This window comes from Manacus vitellinus, unplaced genomic scaffold, assembly GCF_001715985.3.
Source record: "Manacus vitellinus isolate BGI_N305 unplaced genomic scaffold, ASM171598v3 scaffold_1_pilon, whole genome shotgun sequence".
Classification (NCBI taxonomy): Eukaryota; Metazoa; Chordata; class Aves; order Passeriformes; family Pipridae; genus Manacus; species Manacus vitellinus.
Genome location: NW_021939396.1, coordinates 37,255,392 through 37,270,942, shown reverse-complemented (window position 1 = coordinate 37,270,942; position 15,551 = coordinate 37,255,392). Strand labels below are relative to the sequence as shown.

Here is a 15,551-nt window from a genome sequence, read left to right as displayed (position 1 = left end):
GTTGTTTGTGTTCAGCTCCATGCTTTCCGACCTGGAGAATGTGTCGGGGAGCCCGTCTTCTCCCAGCCACGCCACAGAGAGCAGTTCGGGATCACTCCCACCCTCAACACTTCCTGCTGGCAGGCTCAGGGTGTCACGAGTGACGCGTTTCACAGGTCTCCGACCAGTGGCCCGGCACTTCCCTTTGGCAAACAGGATCTTCTTAGTGGGAGGTGCTGGCACTGGCAGTCAGTCTTTCCAGCCAAGGGTACTGAGAAGTGGGGAGAGGTCTTTTAATTCCAGGTTTTGCAGGTCACTAGCTGGGTTATGGCAGCCCCTCTTGCCCCCACGCTCTTCCTTTGGCTTTCACTTTTGCTTTCCTAAACACTTGTGCTCCTCACAATACATGGACGTATGGAAATGGTCGAGGAAGACGATTCTGATGTTGTAGATTTTTGAAAGAAAAGGAGGTTGTACTGACTCACCTTTTGTGGTCATTGCCTAAAACTGTTACAGCGCCTGCTGAAACTCGTGTTTATAACTGTGCACAGCTCCACAGAAGCCATGGGCAAGTTCTTCCTGCAGTTACTGGTGGTCCCTACCACTGGCAATTGTTATTTAAAAATCTTATTTGAAACCAAGTGCACTATTTTTTTTTGGCTCTTGCATTACCTGACGAGAGGTATTTGTGTTACAACTGCTACTGCAGAAATTGAAAATACCATATGCAAAGTTTTGAGCTCACTGAATGCATTTACAATGGTGGCAGTTATTCTCTCTAATTGGAAAACCAAAGCCACCAACTGGTGGGATTATGATGAAGGAACTAGCCCAGTAGATCCTTGGTGACAGACACTTGGGTTTGTGAGCCCTTGACTGGGGAGGGGATTGTCAAGTGGCGGGATAAGCTGCTGGAGTGTCATCATATGTGATCTGAGAATTAATATATGTTTAGCTTTGCTAGTGCTTTTCTACAGAAAGAACTTTGATCCTCCCTATAAACTAGAGGAATGTTGAAGTTGCGTGTCTGTGACAAATGTAACCAGTAATTGCGTGCAGAGTGAGACTGGTCTGTGGAGAAGAACTAAAGCTGGCCAGGGTGTACCATGGAAGTTGGTCACTGGGACAGGGGACCCAGCACTCCTTGTGCTGTTCTCTACTGCTGTGTGGATGCTGGAGATCACCAACTGCAAAGTGCTGCTGTTGTGTCCCTGATTGCCCTGCCACGGGGTGACTTCTTTGGGAACACACTGTCCTTGGCCCGCCCTCTTTTCCTGCCTGCTGCTGGGGGTGTGCTGGCTTTGAATGTGTGCCAGTGCTTGGGCCAGCACCTGAACCTGTGAGAGCTGCTGTAGCACAGATGTCGAGTCTGAGTGGTGTTTGCAGCGGAATGCAGCATTCAGGCACAGCTTACCTGACCACAGGGTTTACTGGGCTTGGGCTTACGTTTGCTGTTACTCATTTGGGATGAGCAAAAGCACTTGGTTGTTTGAGGTCAATGCTGGATTAAAACAGAACTTTAAACGGGCTTTAAATGTGTATGTTTAGTTTATAAAGCTTCCAGGCTTTAACTGTATTTGGTTTAGTTGCATCAGTTAGTCAAAAATGTCAGTGGCAATTAATTATTACAATATAATGGTCCACATGTTCACAGTTTAGATTTCTGTCACATTTAGGGCATGCTTTTTTAAAGTTTTAATTGTAGTTTGAGATGATACTGGAGCTGTTGGACACTCTGCTGAACAAGCATAAAAGCTGTTGATGAGCTTAGTGTAATATGAAGAGATGTCCTTTGTGTTATTGCAATATCACATTAGGCATCTCTGTGTGTGGTGTTCATTTAGAAATCAACTTAATATCTGCACTTAGAGAAGCAGTAGCTCAAGGATTTATGCAGCGGTCACTTTTAGTCTGGAATTTTTGCTAAATTGCTGCATGAATAAGGACCTCTGTTCTTTGGATGAGAAAATGAATCCCCAAACCAAAAGCTTTTAATAAATCTTCCTCATTAACTGTGTTCTCAGTGCCTTCTATAACTTGCAAAACTGTACCACATTTTGTTGTTTTCGGTTTCTATCCCTCTCTACCCCCCTTATTGAAATGTTCCCATATACTGTTGTGGAGTGTTTTGTTATGGTTTTCAGAAGTTCAGCTGATCTCAGGGAGAGTGTGAGTGAAAGAGCTTTGGAAAAATGGAATTTCCTGAAGCCTCAGGTGACAAGCTCTAACAGAGCTGGATGTCAGTGTGGTGCCTTAGAAAATCATGTGAAGTGGTTTATTTTTTTTGGTTTTGCTTGGGTTTCTCTTCCCCTTGGTTTTGTTGTAGTAATTCCTGATAAGTTGTCACAAGGCTCTCCCAGCATTACATGAGAGCCAGCCTGGAGTCTCTGTGTTTTGAAACTCACCACTGACTCAATCTTCCTGGTTTATGGTCTCTTGCTGTAATTACTCTGTTGCAAATGGACATAGGAAGCCAGTTAGTGGCTTCTCGCTGGATCTCATGGTGTAACCCCAGCCAGCAACTAAGGGGCCACACAGCTGCTTGCTGGATTCCCCTGCCCCAGCAGGATGGAGGGAGAGAATTAGAAGAGTAAAAGAGTGAACCCATGGGTTATGTAAAGATAGTTTAATGGAACAGAAAAGGAAGGAAAAAAAATAGTAACAGAGTTGGAATATATAAAATGAGTGATGCACATTGCCCCTGCTCACCACTCGCTGACCAATGCCCAACCAGTTCACAAGCAGTGGCCTTTGGCCCTGTTTCTTCCCCACTTTATCTATGAGCATGATGCCATATGGCATGGAATATCCCTTTGGCCAGTTTGGGCCAGCTGTCCTGGCTCTTTCTCCTCCCAACTCTGTGCCCCTCCATCTTTCTCGCTGGCAGGGCATGAGAAGCTGAAAAGTCCTGGACTCAGTTGTGGCTAAATAGTGTTTACACTAAAACAATCAGTGTGTTATCAACATTGTTCTAATCCTAAATCCAAAACACAGTACTGTACCAGCTACTGGGAAGAACATTATCTCTATTCCAGCCTAAACCAGATCACTGGAATATCAGAACTGATGAAAGTGTTTAGATATTTTGGATAACAAGGGAAAGCTTCTGCAGTTTTATATAAAATACTGCCCCAATTAGAAGGAGTGCGATTAGCTTTTTCCTCTTAACCCTCATTATTATTGCATCCTGGCCTCCTGAAGTCTGTCTTTGCAATGCTTCCTGTGAAGTGGTTTTCTCTGTATAGGCTTTCTCATTGTTGAGACTTAACTTTCACAGTCATAAGTACATTAAATAAAACCTATTACCCAAAGCCTGCTATTGATAACAGATTAAATGGGCAGTCGTAATGGAATTTATCTGCAGTGTCAGGTATCTTTAGTGCTGGCTTGCAAGTCACAGATCACTTATTTGGCACTTTGTCTGGTTTATTTTTCTTTTTTAAGTTTTTTTAAGTTGTAAACTCAGTAAATATCTGACAGCTAACCATGTTGTTTGTTTGCTTTCCCATTTGTTTTTTTTTCAGTCTTCCCTTTGCCTAGTGAGATTTCATCAAAATGTCTCTCTATCCTTCCCTAGAAGATCTGAAGGTGGACAAAGTTATTCAGGTATGGTGGACTTTAAAAAAGATGAGTTCTGATGATAGTAATATATCTGATGATATTTAATCTAGGTAAGGGGAGATGTATTGTGGTTGGGAACTTGTTTTACCATTGTACTGTAAAGGGGAAAGGCAAGCTCTTTACTTTGTAGCTTGATATAATGTCATTAATGCTTAATTTACTGCCTGGATATATTTATTTTTAAATTTTTATATATTCATTTATATTCATGTTGGGCAGTCTGCTGAACAAGCATAAATGCTGTGGATGACCTTCAATATGTTGATATGCTGGGGTTTTTTGAAGCATAGATACTTGGTCTTAAGGAGACAAACATAGTCTCTTCACATACTTTGGCTCTGATATGATGACTGAACTAATTAACTGTCTCACTCCCACTGTCCAAATCCGTGTCAGAAGGCTTTCTTGGTCATTTGAGCACCCCAAAAAAAAAGAAGCACTGGCTGTCTTAATGCTGTCTAGAATCACAGACTTGTCCACTGGCTATTTCTTGGTAGTAACCAGGTCTCTCAGGACATCCAAGATTATCACATTTGTGTAAAACCCTTTATGTATAAGAATATTGGTCGTTTTATTATTAGACATGATGAGGACTAAAAAAATACCTATGAAACAAAATGGTGGAAAGCATTTTAATGGATTAAAAACTCTATGAGAAATTTGACATGAATATATTTCACAAAAGGTTTCCTTGCTTTCTTCAATGTTTTACCTTTTCCTGAACTTAACTTGCATTCCCTCCCAGTTTAAGCAAAGGTGAGGAGTTATACTGAGTTTTAAGGTGACTACTACTTCTGTCCTTGCTGTTCTCATTGGGAAGCAGTCAAGCAAACTGCATAGAACAGCTTGTTAACTCTGCTGTGCTATCCCAAAGTGCAGTGCCTTGTCTCACCTGTGTTTGTATGTGTGGGGTGGGGCTTTTGAAGTTGTGGGTGCTATGTTGGGATTTCTCTTTGTTGTGTCCACCCACTCCATTCTTCTTATCTTACCAAAGTCCTTTATCTACAGTTCGGTAATGCTGAACTGAAAAATGAGTAACCTGGAGCCAAGAATGTGCTTCTTTGTCCTTTTATTGACCAGCTGCTAGGGTTTATATATTACAATGGGAAATTGTAATAAATGTAATCAGTAAGCCATTCCATTTTCACTGATATGTTTCATAGAAACGAGCAGGGACATCTTCAACTTGATCAGAGCCCAGTCCAGTCTGACCTTGAATGTCTCCAGGGTTGGGGCATCTGTGACCTTTCTAGGCAGTCTGTTCCAGTGCTTCACCACCTTCATTTAAAAAAACCTTCTTTTTTATATCTAGTCTGAATCTACCCTCTTTTAGTTTAAAACCGTTACCCCTTGTCCTATCACAACAGGCCCTGCTAAAATGTCTGTCCCCATCTTTCCTATAAGCCCCCTTTAGGTGCTGAAACTCTGCTATAAGGTCTCCCCAGAGCCTTCTTTTCTCCATGCTGAACAACCCCAGCTCTCTCAGCCGTTTCTCACAGGAGAGGTGTTCTACCCCCCTCATCATTTCAGTGATTGTTTCCTCTGGACCTCTCCAACAGGTCTGTGTCTTTCCTGTGCTGGGGACCCCAGACCTGGACGCAGCATTCCAAATGGGGTCTCACAAGGACAGAGTAGAGGGGCAGAATCACCTCCCTTGACCTGCTGGCATCAAAGGCTGAATTATTTGCCTCTCCCAAGTAGTGCATTATAAAAATGCTCTCTCTTTAAAAACATCTCAGAGCATTATTAGAAGAAAAGCGGGCAGAGTACAGAAAGACAATATCTGTATCCACAACAGGGAAGTGAGATTAAAATGACTGCAGGTTAAAACAAATGGACTTGTTACATTAAATATTATTCTAACCTGTTCTTTTTGTCCCTCATTTGAGTTGGAGCCTATTCTTTTAAGTACATGTGATATTACTAAATAATGAGTCATTCTTGCTGTGAGACCTTTTTCTGAAGACAACTTCCTGGAGTGTACAGAACTAAGAAGTCTTCTATTTTTATGCATTTCCTTAACATCATGAAGTAATTTGGCTGTCGTGTTGTGTTAGATGATTTATGTGTCCTGTTCAGCATGATGTTTCACTGTGCATTTAGTAATTTCTCCCCCACCTTTGACATTCAATCTCAGGAAAGTTATTGGGAGAGCTATTTCCATCACGCTTAACAGGCCTCTGTAAGGCAGTGTTTTTCACTAGTCATGATTACACAGGGCCAAAAAATAGTAGCTGAGGTACTGAGAAGGAAGGAAACTGGCTTACTTAAATAAGGTCTCTTATATTTGTGAGTCAGTCAGCAATGCAGAAATTAAGCTTTATGCGTTCACTGTACTGGCAAGGGCTGTAGAAAAATCATCTTAGAAGGTCTACTTCTTTCAGAAGATATTAAACCAGTAACATTGGATTGTGTGGAACTTGACACTTGAAAGGGACTTCAGTAGATCTCACCAATAACATCCATAGATGGTGAAGAGGTAAAACTGCTGCTATCCAGATGAGAAAGTAATTGCAAAATACTCTGCCAAAGGTCATACCCTAAAACTTAACGTTATAAAGCTTTGTCAGCCAAGTTTAATGAGTCCTTTAAGGCTCTTTAACTCGCTTGATGACAAAAACAGAACAGGCTGATGGTAAAGCCTCTCTGCATTATAATTGTAGCTTTATTTCTGAGGAAGATATGAGTTCACCTACTGAAGAAGTTGTGATACTACTATAGCATGTTGTATTGAAGCTATTTATTTCAAATAAAAAGATTGACTTCAGCACTTCAAGATAAATAGTAACTAGCATGTACAAAAGAAAATTTTGAGTCTTCTGTCTGCATAATAAAGATTTTGTTTTTCTTGTACAAGATAACATATGTGAGTTTCTTTGCTTTTAGGCTCAGACTGCCTTTTCTTCAAATCCAGCTAATCCAGCAATCTTGTCTGAAGCTTCTGCTCCAATTCCTCATGATGGAGGTAAGCTCATGTACTGTATAGTATCCTAATGTTGTGGAAAGCGGTTACGAAGTACTGAAGTTAACAGTACAGTCAAAAATACCTATAAATATGTAACCCTGTTTACAAAGGGCAAGACCATGCCTTTTTGGAAATGCCAACACCCACCTTGGTAAGGTGCTATAAGAGTCAAAAAAACAGTGTTTGCTTATAAAAGGAAGTTGTGGCAAGCACTCACCCATCTCTTTTTGAAACCTTTTCCAAGTGAGCCTAACATAATAAGATTTGTTGTTGGTACCATTGAGCTCTTTTTAACTCTTACCTCAGACACCGCGTTGTCCTTATTTATCCACCTATATATTTGTAAGCTTTAGAGGTCAGCATGTGTCTGAGTGTCATTCTTCTCCATATGAGCTTGCTTAGGGACAGACAAACACAAATCTCTGTCAAAAGAGAAGTGCCCAGGAAGGTGGCGCTAAGTCTTGTCCTGCAATCAGTATAAAGCTTCCAGCAGATTTTGGAATCAACTGTCTGGTGGGGAATCCATCAGATCTAAAGCTGAATGACTTGTACCCATTTATTCTTCTTTTCTCCCATGCACATGTACATCCATGAAGGTGCACAGGTATGTTTGAGGTCAGAACTCTGGATTAGTAAATTACCCTTGATCTGAAAGGCCTAAAGCCTCTGACCAGCAGCAGTGGTGGAATGGCTGTCAAGAGTACTGGTGGACCAGATATTAAAGCTTGGTGGATATAACTTTGTCCCCAGTTCTCTGTGCGCTTGTGTGTCTAAGATGACTTTAGGGCAGGAATTTGGATAGCTCACCAGATAGTTGCCTCTGGTAGATGCTTTCTGGAATAGATACTGGCCTAACCTCACCAGACCAGATTTGATTTTGCTTCAGCAGTCCCTTCTTGGCAGTGTCCTTTCTGCTGTCTAGAGTTTGAATTCTCATGTAGTTATTTGGCCAGCAGAAACAAAACCATAATTTTGACATCAGCCTGTGTGAGAATTGCTCAGAAACTGTTTGTGACTGTAGAGTCATTAATCGTTCAATATATCCCAAATGAAGGGAGATGTACATCATCTATAGGATGTGCCAACCCCCCCTGGAAATTCCTCTGTCCTGGCAGAGACAGGAGACTTTACAACATCAAGAGCTTTTGGATATGTTCTGCTATTTGGAGCTCTCTCTGTTTTAAATGAGAATGTAATACAGCCAGTAAAGATGTATCATATGTTGTGGTCTTTAATGGAGAACAAAACAGAAAAATTGGGTAGCTGCAGAAATTTTGTGCAGTGTTGTGTATAATCCTATGTGCTTGAAAAAGTAAGCAAAAGTAGAAGATTCATTCATGAAAAGCTTATTAATCAATATTGCTGAAACTACGATTTAAGAGATTAGTCCAGAGATATGGTCAGAGAGCTCCCATGGGAAGCAGTGTATTGAAGAGAAAAAAAGTCTGTTGTTTGAACTGGCGTTCACCTTGCAGTAACCCTTGTTCCTTCCCAGAAAATTTGACCATTGCTGGTCAAATAGTTTATAATAGCTGTTTTTATACATATACCCATAAATGAACCCTAGAAACCTAAGCTTTGTGTACTGGGGAGGCTGTTTGCTTCTGAAGTCATCCTTTGCACCACCTTTCTGTCCAAGCAGCCTTTTCTGTCCCCACTGATTCAGTAAGAACGTTGTGTGGACTCGAGTGTTCTCATAACTGCCACTTGTTAAATGGCACCAGTTAATGATCTGTGGAATGTCAAGAGCAATGTCAGTCTTATTTCTGGACTTGTTTGACTCAAGGTCTGACAAGTCTGTCAGTTCAGCTTGCTTTCCTTCCACTCCCTGCATCTCACTCCTCTTGAGTATGGCAGGATATTTTAAGGGCTGTGTGTGGTTTTTCTTGTTGAGGGGCATGTCTAAAGCCCCTTCGTTTTGAAGCTGTGAGAAAATGACAGCTGCTTTGTTATGAAGACTCAAAGCAGCCTGTGGAGCTGACCTTACAACCAGGAGACTTCTGTAGAAACCCTCCCATGCCTGGGATCTGGAGTATCCTTGGCATGGATGCCTCTTGCAAGTGCTGTTTTGAACTTGGTGGAAAGTCTGTGTGTGTTCTTCAGCACACCTGGTTTGGGGGTAGGAGGGAGAGTAGTTTCCCACTAATTGCCCAAAAGCTCTGAAGGGTAAGCATGTCGTCATGGACTGAGCACAGTGTTGGTTTTGGAACCTGTCACCTCATGTCTTATGTTGTTTGTGCTGTAAAGAATGAACGGAGTAACTGAAACTGAAAGTTCACTGTAAACTCTTTATCTCAGAAATGCTACTTTTTTTGGTTGTTCTTCTAAACCAGTCTTGATTGAATTGAATTTTCTGTCATAATTTTCCAATTAAATAATTAAAATAGCACAAGATTTGTTGAAGTAATTTACACATAAAAGCAGTAACTGCTCTTTCTGTTAAACCAACATGTATTGATTTATTATTGTTTTGTTTTTCTTCTATAGGCTTATACCCCAGATTGTATCCAGAACTCTCTCAGTATATGGGCCTGAGCCTCAGTGAGGAAGAGGTGCAGAGGAACTTACCAGTGGCAGCAGTTGCTCAGCCACAGGGTGTAGGTACCAGTCAAGCATGTTTTAGAAAGCAAAAGTATAAAGACTAAATATGTATCTAGCATTCTAAAGAGCAGACTGTTATTTGTCTTAAGTACCATACTTGACTGAGTGGTGAATTGTTGTAAGTAACAGTGCCTATTTTAATCTGGTCTTAAACTGAGCTTTATGCTTCCAGTGCTGGGAGGGGGTGGGGGAGAGCTGGTGTTGTGATTTAATTTGTGTACTGTTTTTTGTAAATATTACTTCATATAAACTGACATATAGCTATTTTTGAAAGTTGAAACTAAGTTGTCTGGCTGTTTTGTTTTAATCAGCAACTGGTAACACGACCTTCTACTAATTACATGGTAGCTCCAGTGACTGGAAATGATATTGGAATTCGCAGAGCAGAAATTAAGCAAGGCATCCGTGAAGCAATTCTGTGTAAAGATCAAGATGGCAAAATTGGGCTTCGCCTAAAGTCTGTTGACAATGTAAGTGTAGAAGCTTGCTTTTGCCTCTAGAGATCTTCTTGCTGAACTAATTTAGTAGAGAAGTTAATGTATGGTCACAAAATTGTCTTCTGTATAGTGCTTTCCATTAGCAGAATTTTAGTCCTTCATTAGATCCGTAACTAGATTTCCAGCTGTCTGGACTCGGATCTGAATTTACTGTGGCAATTTAGTGACATATGTTTTATAACACCTGAAAATTACTTGTAATATTTATTTTCTGCTTTAGAACACGCATACCTGCTGTGATACTTTTTAGAAGTTCAGGACTTCTTGTCTCTGTGGAAATACTGGGCAGTACTTAATGTTCAGCAGTATGCAGAGAACTGCCCACGGCTTAGAAGTATTTCCTCTTCTAGAGAAGGTCCTTAAACATGGTCTGAAGCTTCTGTTTCAGGATCTTTTGATTCACAACATGGAAAATGCTACTCTGTTTGTGTTTTCTTAGATGTGTTTCGTTTTGGGTTTTTGGTTTGTTTTTTTTTAACATGGCAAGGCCATTTAATCTGAATGTTTTAAAAAAATTAAACTGACTGTAGCATATAGGGTTAAAATGCTTCTTGTAGTCCTGCTAACGCAGCAAATGGGGTTTTCTCAGGGTAGCATGGGGTGGTGTTGGGGTTTTTTTTAACACCACTTTTCCCCAGAACTATTATTTATACTTTGCTTTGATACGCTTTACTTGGTTTGTAGGGGTACTTTGACTAGAAATAGTCTTGTTTTTTTACCTGAGGTAGTAACAAGTCATAGTTGATTAAAAAGTTGAAAGCTAACGGGGTTGTGAAAGAAGGAAAAATTTGCTATGTTGTTTCTAGCAGTGCTCATCTATTTCTCCAGCTATATATAGACTCCAGTGTCTGGCAAGGGAAATATTAGTTAAATGCAGCTCAGATATGCAAATTTACCACCAGTTTGTGGTGGTCCAGTTGTTCAGATTTCCTGTTAAAACAGGAAAGTATTTACCCCTTCGCGTAAGAATTCAATTCAATTAGCTCTTTTTTTTTTTGTTTGTTTAGAGATCTAGACAGAACAGATTTGCTCATTTTCAAACTTTATTCTAGCATTAATTATCTGTCTGACTTTTAAACACAACTCTAAACAGACTGATATTTCAAAAATGCTCCTTAAGAATAATTAGCAAGTCCTTCTGTCTGTTTGGCTGATATTGCATAGAGAATAGGAAACTTTAAAGGGCTGTGTACTCTGTCACTGGTCTTCATCTTTAAGGAAGAACTTCATCTCCTCTCCTCTTTTTTTTCTCTTTTGCAGGGTATATTTGTCCAGTTAGTTCAGGCAAACTCTCCAGCATCCCTTGCTGGTCTGCGATTTGGGGACCAAGTTCTGCAGATCAACGGTGAAAACTGTGCAGGATGGAGTTCTGATAAAGCACATAAAGTTCTGAAACAGGCTTCTGCAGAAAGGATTTCAATGATCATTCGGGACAGGTAAAGCCAGCTGCAGATACGGATTGTCATTATCCGTCTCGGAGTAATTCTGTGGGGCTTGAGTCTCCCCTTGCTTTAGCAGGACTGCAGGCATAAAAAAATCTGTTTGTCTATGTACTTAGCAGTAAAGATCCTCAGAAATGTTCCCTTTTGTGGGGAACAATCAAAGTGGTTCTTAACTTGTAAACTTCCTGAGTATGATGAGGCATAATGTTTTTCCAAGATAAACTAGTGAGTGGTAACACAGGTTAAACTTAAACCCTGAATTGAAGACTTCTGTGCTTTTTTAACAATACAACTCAACTTTCGCTTATACTAAATGAAACAAGAGTAGTACCAAAATATTTGCTGTATTAAGGGACAAATTTACATTTTATTTAGCATGGTAGTTTTCTTGTGAACTCTGCTTACATATGACTTAATGCCAGTTTTACTAACAGTGTGCTTGATGAACCCATACAGATTTTCAATTGTATTAAATGACAGGCTTGTAGATAGTTGTATGTAGTAACAACAGGTCAGATTCAATTTAAGGTCTGTAGGCTGCAAGAAGACAGATGATGCTTGATATGAGGTATATGTCTCAAAGCCTTTTCCAGGTTTATTCTTGCTTAAGAACCAAATTTGACCCAGTGGAGGGCAGCTACTTCTACCGTGTATTGAATCAAAATACTCTGGTGATAGATTCCCTGCTGTGCCTACCACTTCTGTGCCCAACTCCCCACCCCCTTCCTATATTTACTGCTTTTTTAAGACACAGTTTAAAGGCTTATTGTCTGTAAAGCAGTAGAAATGTTGTTGGGGAAGCCTTATGCTCCAGAATCTTGTGGTCTGCCTACAGTTGTTAAAACTACCTGTGTTATTTTATCTATCTTATAACATTTGTAGAGAAAACTTAATTTTTAATGGACATTTGTGTGTGTTTGTTTGTGGTGGTGGGTGGGTGGATGTTGTATGGGATCTTTGTATTATTAATCCAGATGGTGCAGAATGTCTGTAGAACAGGGAAAACATGTAAGGTTTATAAACAAGTATATATTGATATAACAATATTAACAAAATAAAGTTAAAGCCAACTATTTTTCATTATAGTTGATGTATGAGTCAGAGTACAATTACTTTTTAAGTCAAAGATGCTAAAATAGCATGTGGTTCCTTTTGTGGTTTAGTAGACTGAAAGCATTGTTTTGTATTTTAAATTTCTTTTTAGACCTTTTGAACGCATTATTACTATGCATAAGGACAGCTCAGGGCATGTTGGCTTCATATTCAAGAATGGAAAAATAACCTCAATAGTGAAAGACAGTTCTGCTGCGAGAAATGGACTTCTTACAGAGCACAACATCTGTGAAATTAATGGCCAGAATGTAATTGGATTGAAGGTAAAATATGTGGAGAACTGGGAGCTTTTTAGGTGCATATAGTATCTGTGTTTTGGAGAGGGAAAAGGTTTGTAATATATTGTTTAATGTTCATAAAAAATAAGATAGTCAGTCAGTCATGAGAGGTAACTTGATTGGAGAGAGATACAAGTTTTGAGGCTTCTTTGCAGTTTTGTATTGGTAGGCAGTGCAACTCATTCCTTCTCTCTGCCTCTACCTGGTGAGGCTGACCTTCAGTTTTTATCTGTAGTCTAACTTTGCTGGCAAAACTAAGAATAAGCTTCCTCCTGCCAGCCTGCCTCAAATTTTAGCAGGAATTCTGTGTAGGATGTCTGTATCCTTTCTCTAGTCAGTTCATGTGAGATACTTAGCATCAAATATCTATGAAGTGGCATTGCAGGTTCAGTGATTTGTCCTGAAGGTTAAATATTCCAAGCAAGTAGTTGTGGGTCCCGTAAGTTGCATGAATGTGTCTAGAAAAAGCTCTTGAACTGCTACTTTATTGGTCAGCTCAAGTTGTGGTGCTCATATAACTTTTTGTTTAATAACAGGACCCCCAGGTTGCAGACATCTTGGCAACAGCTGGAAATGTAGTGACCATTACTGTCATGCCTTCCAGTATTTATGAGTATATAATAAAGAGGTAGGTAATAAAAAGCAGCCGTGGTGTTAATTATAATCAAGGTGACAGTGACTATAAAATGAACTCACTAAGCTCTAATTACAAACTTTGCATGAAGACTGGAGGAGGGGGTAGGGGGGAGTCTGAAAACTTATTTAATCTGATGTTTTGCTCAAACTGTGTGGCTTGTTTCTGTTTTTAACCTATTCATGTTAGTGATGATCCTTTGCCTTTTCCTGTCTGGAAAAACCCTTTCTAAACATATTTTGACTAAGCTTGAATTTGTGAGAACTTTCATGTATGTGGATACCACAAGTATTTGTTACCTTGTAACTAAAATATTGTTTCTAGTGCAACAAATTCTGGTGACGTAAACATGATTCTTGGCAGGATATAGTTGGGCTTTTTCTAATCCTTTGGCAACAGTGGCTTTCTACAGCTAAATCTGTCCTGCAAAAATATGTTTTTGAAGTTGCTCGAAATTAATAATGCTTCAGGTATAATTGAGTCTTTTTTCCTGTTTGGTTGGTTGGTTTTTTAACCCCCTTGGCTCTTTCTACAAGGCAGTTTTCATTCTAACAGCCACCTTTCCCCTTCCCCTCCTTCCCTTGTGCTTGGGATAGTACTCTGCACACATGCCCATATCCCAAAAGATATTGACAGTATAGCTCAGGTACTAATAGAAATGTTGAGTGTTGTGGGCTTCTCTTTCTTCTGTGTGTGCACTTTGGTGCAGCTTTCTGTAGCAACATATTTGTTCTCAAAAACAGTGGAGTAAAAGTCCAGCTTTTAATTTGTATTAAAGGGCTAGGAATGATAAAGATACAGGGAGCAGAAGCATTAGTGTTCTTCTGCAGTTGTCTTACAAAACTGAATGCCTTTTCCTTTTATTTAGGATGGCAACTAGCATCATGAAAAGCCTGATGGATCACTCTGTTCCTGAAGTCTAAACTTGCACCATGGATGTGTGTGTACATATATATAATGATGATTCCACTAAACTTGGGCTATTATACTCAGTGATCTTTCTTCTGCACATGAGCCTTTCTGGGGGCTGAGAGAAGATATGCTGCATCAAGCATTTGCATCTATAATGGCTGGGAATGTTACCGTTCAACATATCTCATTTATTCACACACTGTAAAACTCGTAGCCTTACATGCTTGACAAATGTGAAATTCCAGTTGTGTTATGACTTCTTTTCCTAGGTCTCTTATTTAGCTTACTATTACTATAAGCCATTGCAACTAAAGGAACCAGGTGTCACTTGCAAAGCTACGTGTTGTTACCCAGGACAATGCTGCGCTTTGTATGTTGAAGACAAATGAGTATTTTTACTGCTTTTTGTTTGCAAAAGTAGATTTGAAATAGAGTATTAGAAGTATGGCTAGTACTAGTTAATTTTTTGTTCTAGTAAATACTGTTTACACAAGAATGCCAGCTAAGCTGAATATAGCTCAAGGCATCAGTCAGTAAGTAAGCGTAATTAAAGTAGTGTACAGATACTCAAATCTTTTTATCACTTGTTATACAAATTGTAACTAATATGCTTATCTCTCGCCTTAACCATGTTCTTTTAAGGATTCAGACATAACCAAATAAATGACTGAAACTTTAGATCCTGTGTGTGTGCATACTTAAGATGAGTTAAGACAGGCTTGTTTTATTGAGGTCAGTTGCAGGCAACAATGAAGACAGGAAATACAGTGTAAAATATCTAAGTAAGCTCACTGCCTGTGACATTGAAATGTTTTAGAAGGATAGCTCTGGGATACTTTAAACAAGATGTGCTTAATGGAAGAAATTCTTCACTGTGGGGGTGGTGAGGCACTGGAACAGGCTGCCCAGGGAAGTTGTGGATGCCCCATCCTGAAAGTGTTCAAGGCCAGGCTGGATGGGGCTCTGAACAACCTGATCTAGTGAAAGGTGTCCCTGCCCCTGGCAGAGGGGCTAGAATGAGATGATCTTTAAGGCCCCTTACAACACAAGCCAGCTACAAGACATGCTAATTGTAGAGTTGGAATTTAATTTGAAAACTGTTTGCAGCTTGCTGGGTCTGGCTGTGAGGGAGTTAACTGTTGTTGTAGCAGCTGGTGTGGTGCTGTGTTTGAGGCTTGTGACCAGGGCAGGGATGATAACACACCAGTGTGTTTGCTGTTGCTGAGCTGTACTTGAACTGTGTCAAGGCCTTTCCTGCTTCTCACTCTGTCCCCTGCCCCCAGTAAGCAGGCTCAGGGAGTCAGGAGGCTGAGAGGGAGCACAGCTGGCCCAAACTGAGCAAGGGAAAATCCCACACCCTTTGACATTATGCTCAGCAATAATTTTGGGGAGAATCTTTCCAAAGCAGTTGTTGCTTGGAGACTGGGCATGAGTCTGCTGGTGGGATCTGGGGAGTGATTACCTTTGCATCAATTTTTTATTTTTTTTTCCCTTCACTTAGTAAACCAT

General features: G+C 40.1%; 1 protein-coding gene across 1 annotated transcript; it reads left to right on the top strand.

Annotated features, from left to right (window-relative positions):
• Positions 1-3,471: 3,471 nt before the first annotated feature.
• On the top strand, positions 3,472-14,720 carry SDCBP (syndecan binding protein). Its single transcript, XM_029959334.1, has 8 exons — positions 3,472-3,585; positions 6,487-6,565; positions 9,053-9,162; positions 9,478-9,636; positions 10,924-11,099; positions 12,310-12,481; positions 13,033-13,124; positions 13,999-14,720. The coding sequence occupies exons 1-8, from the start codon at positions 3,535-3,537 to the stop codon at positions 14,051-14,053; spliced, it is 894 nt and encodes a 297-aa protein (XP_029815194.1). The 5' UTR covers positions 3,472-3,534; the 3' UTR covers positions 14,054-14,720.
• The last annotated feature ends 831 nt before the right edge of the window (positions 14,721-15,551 follow it).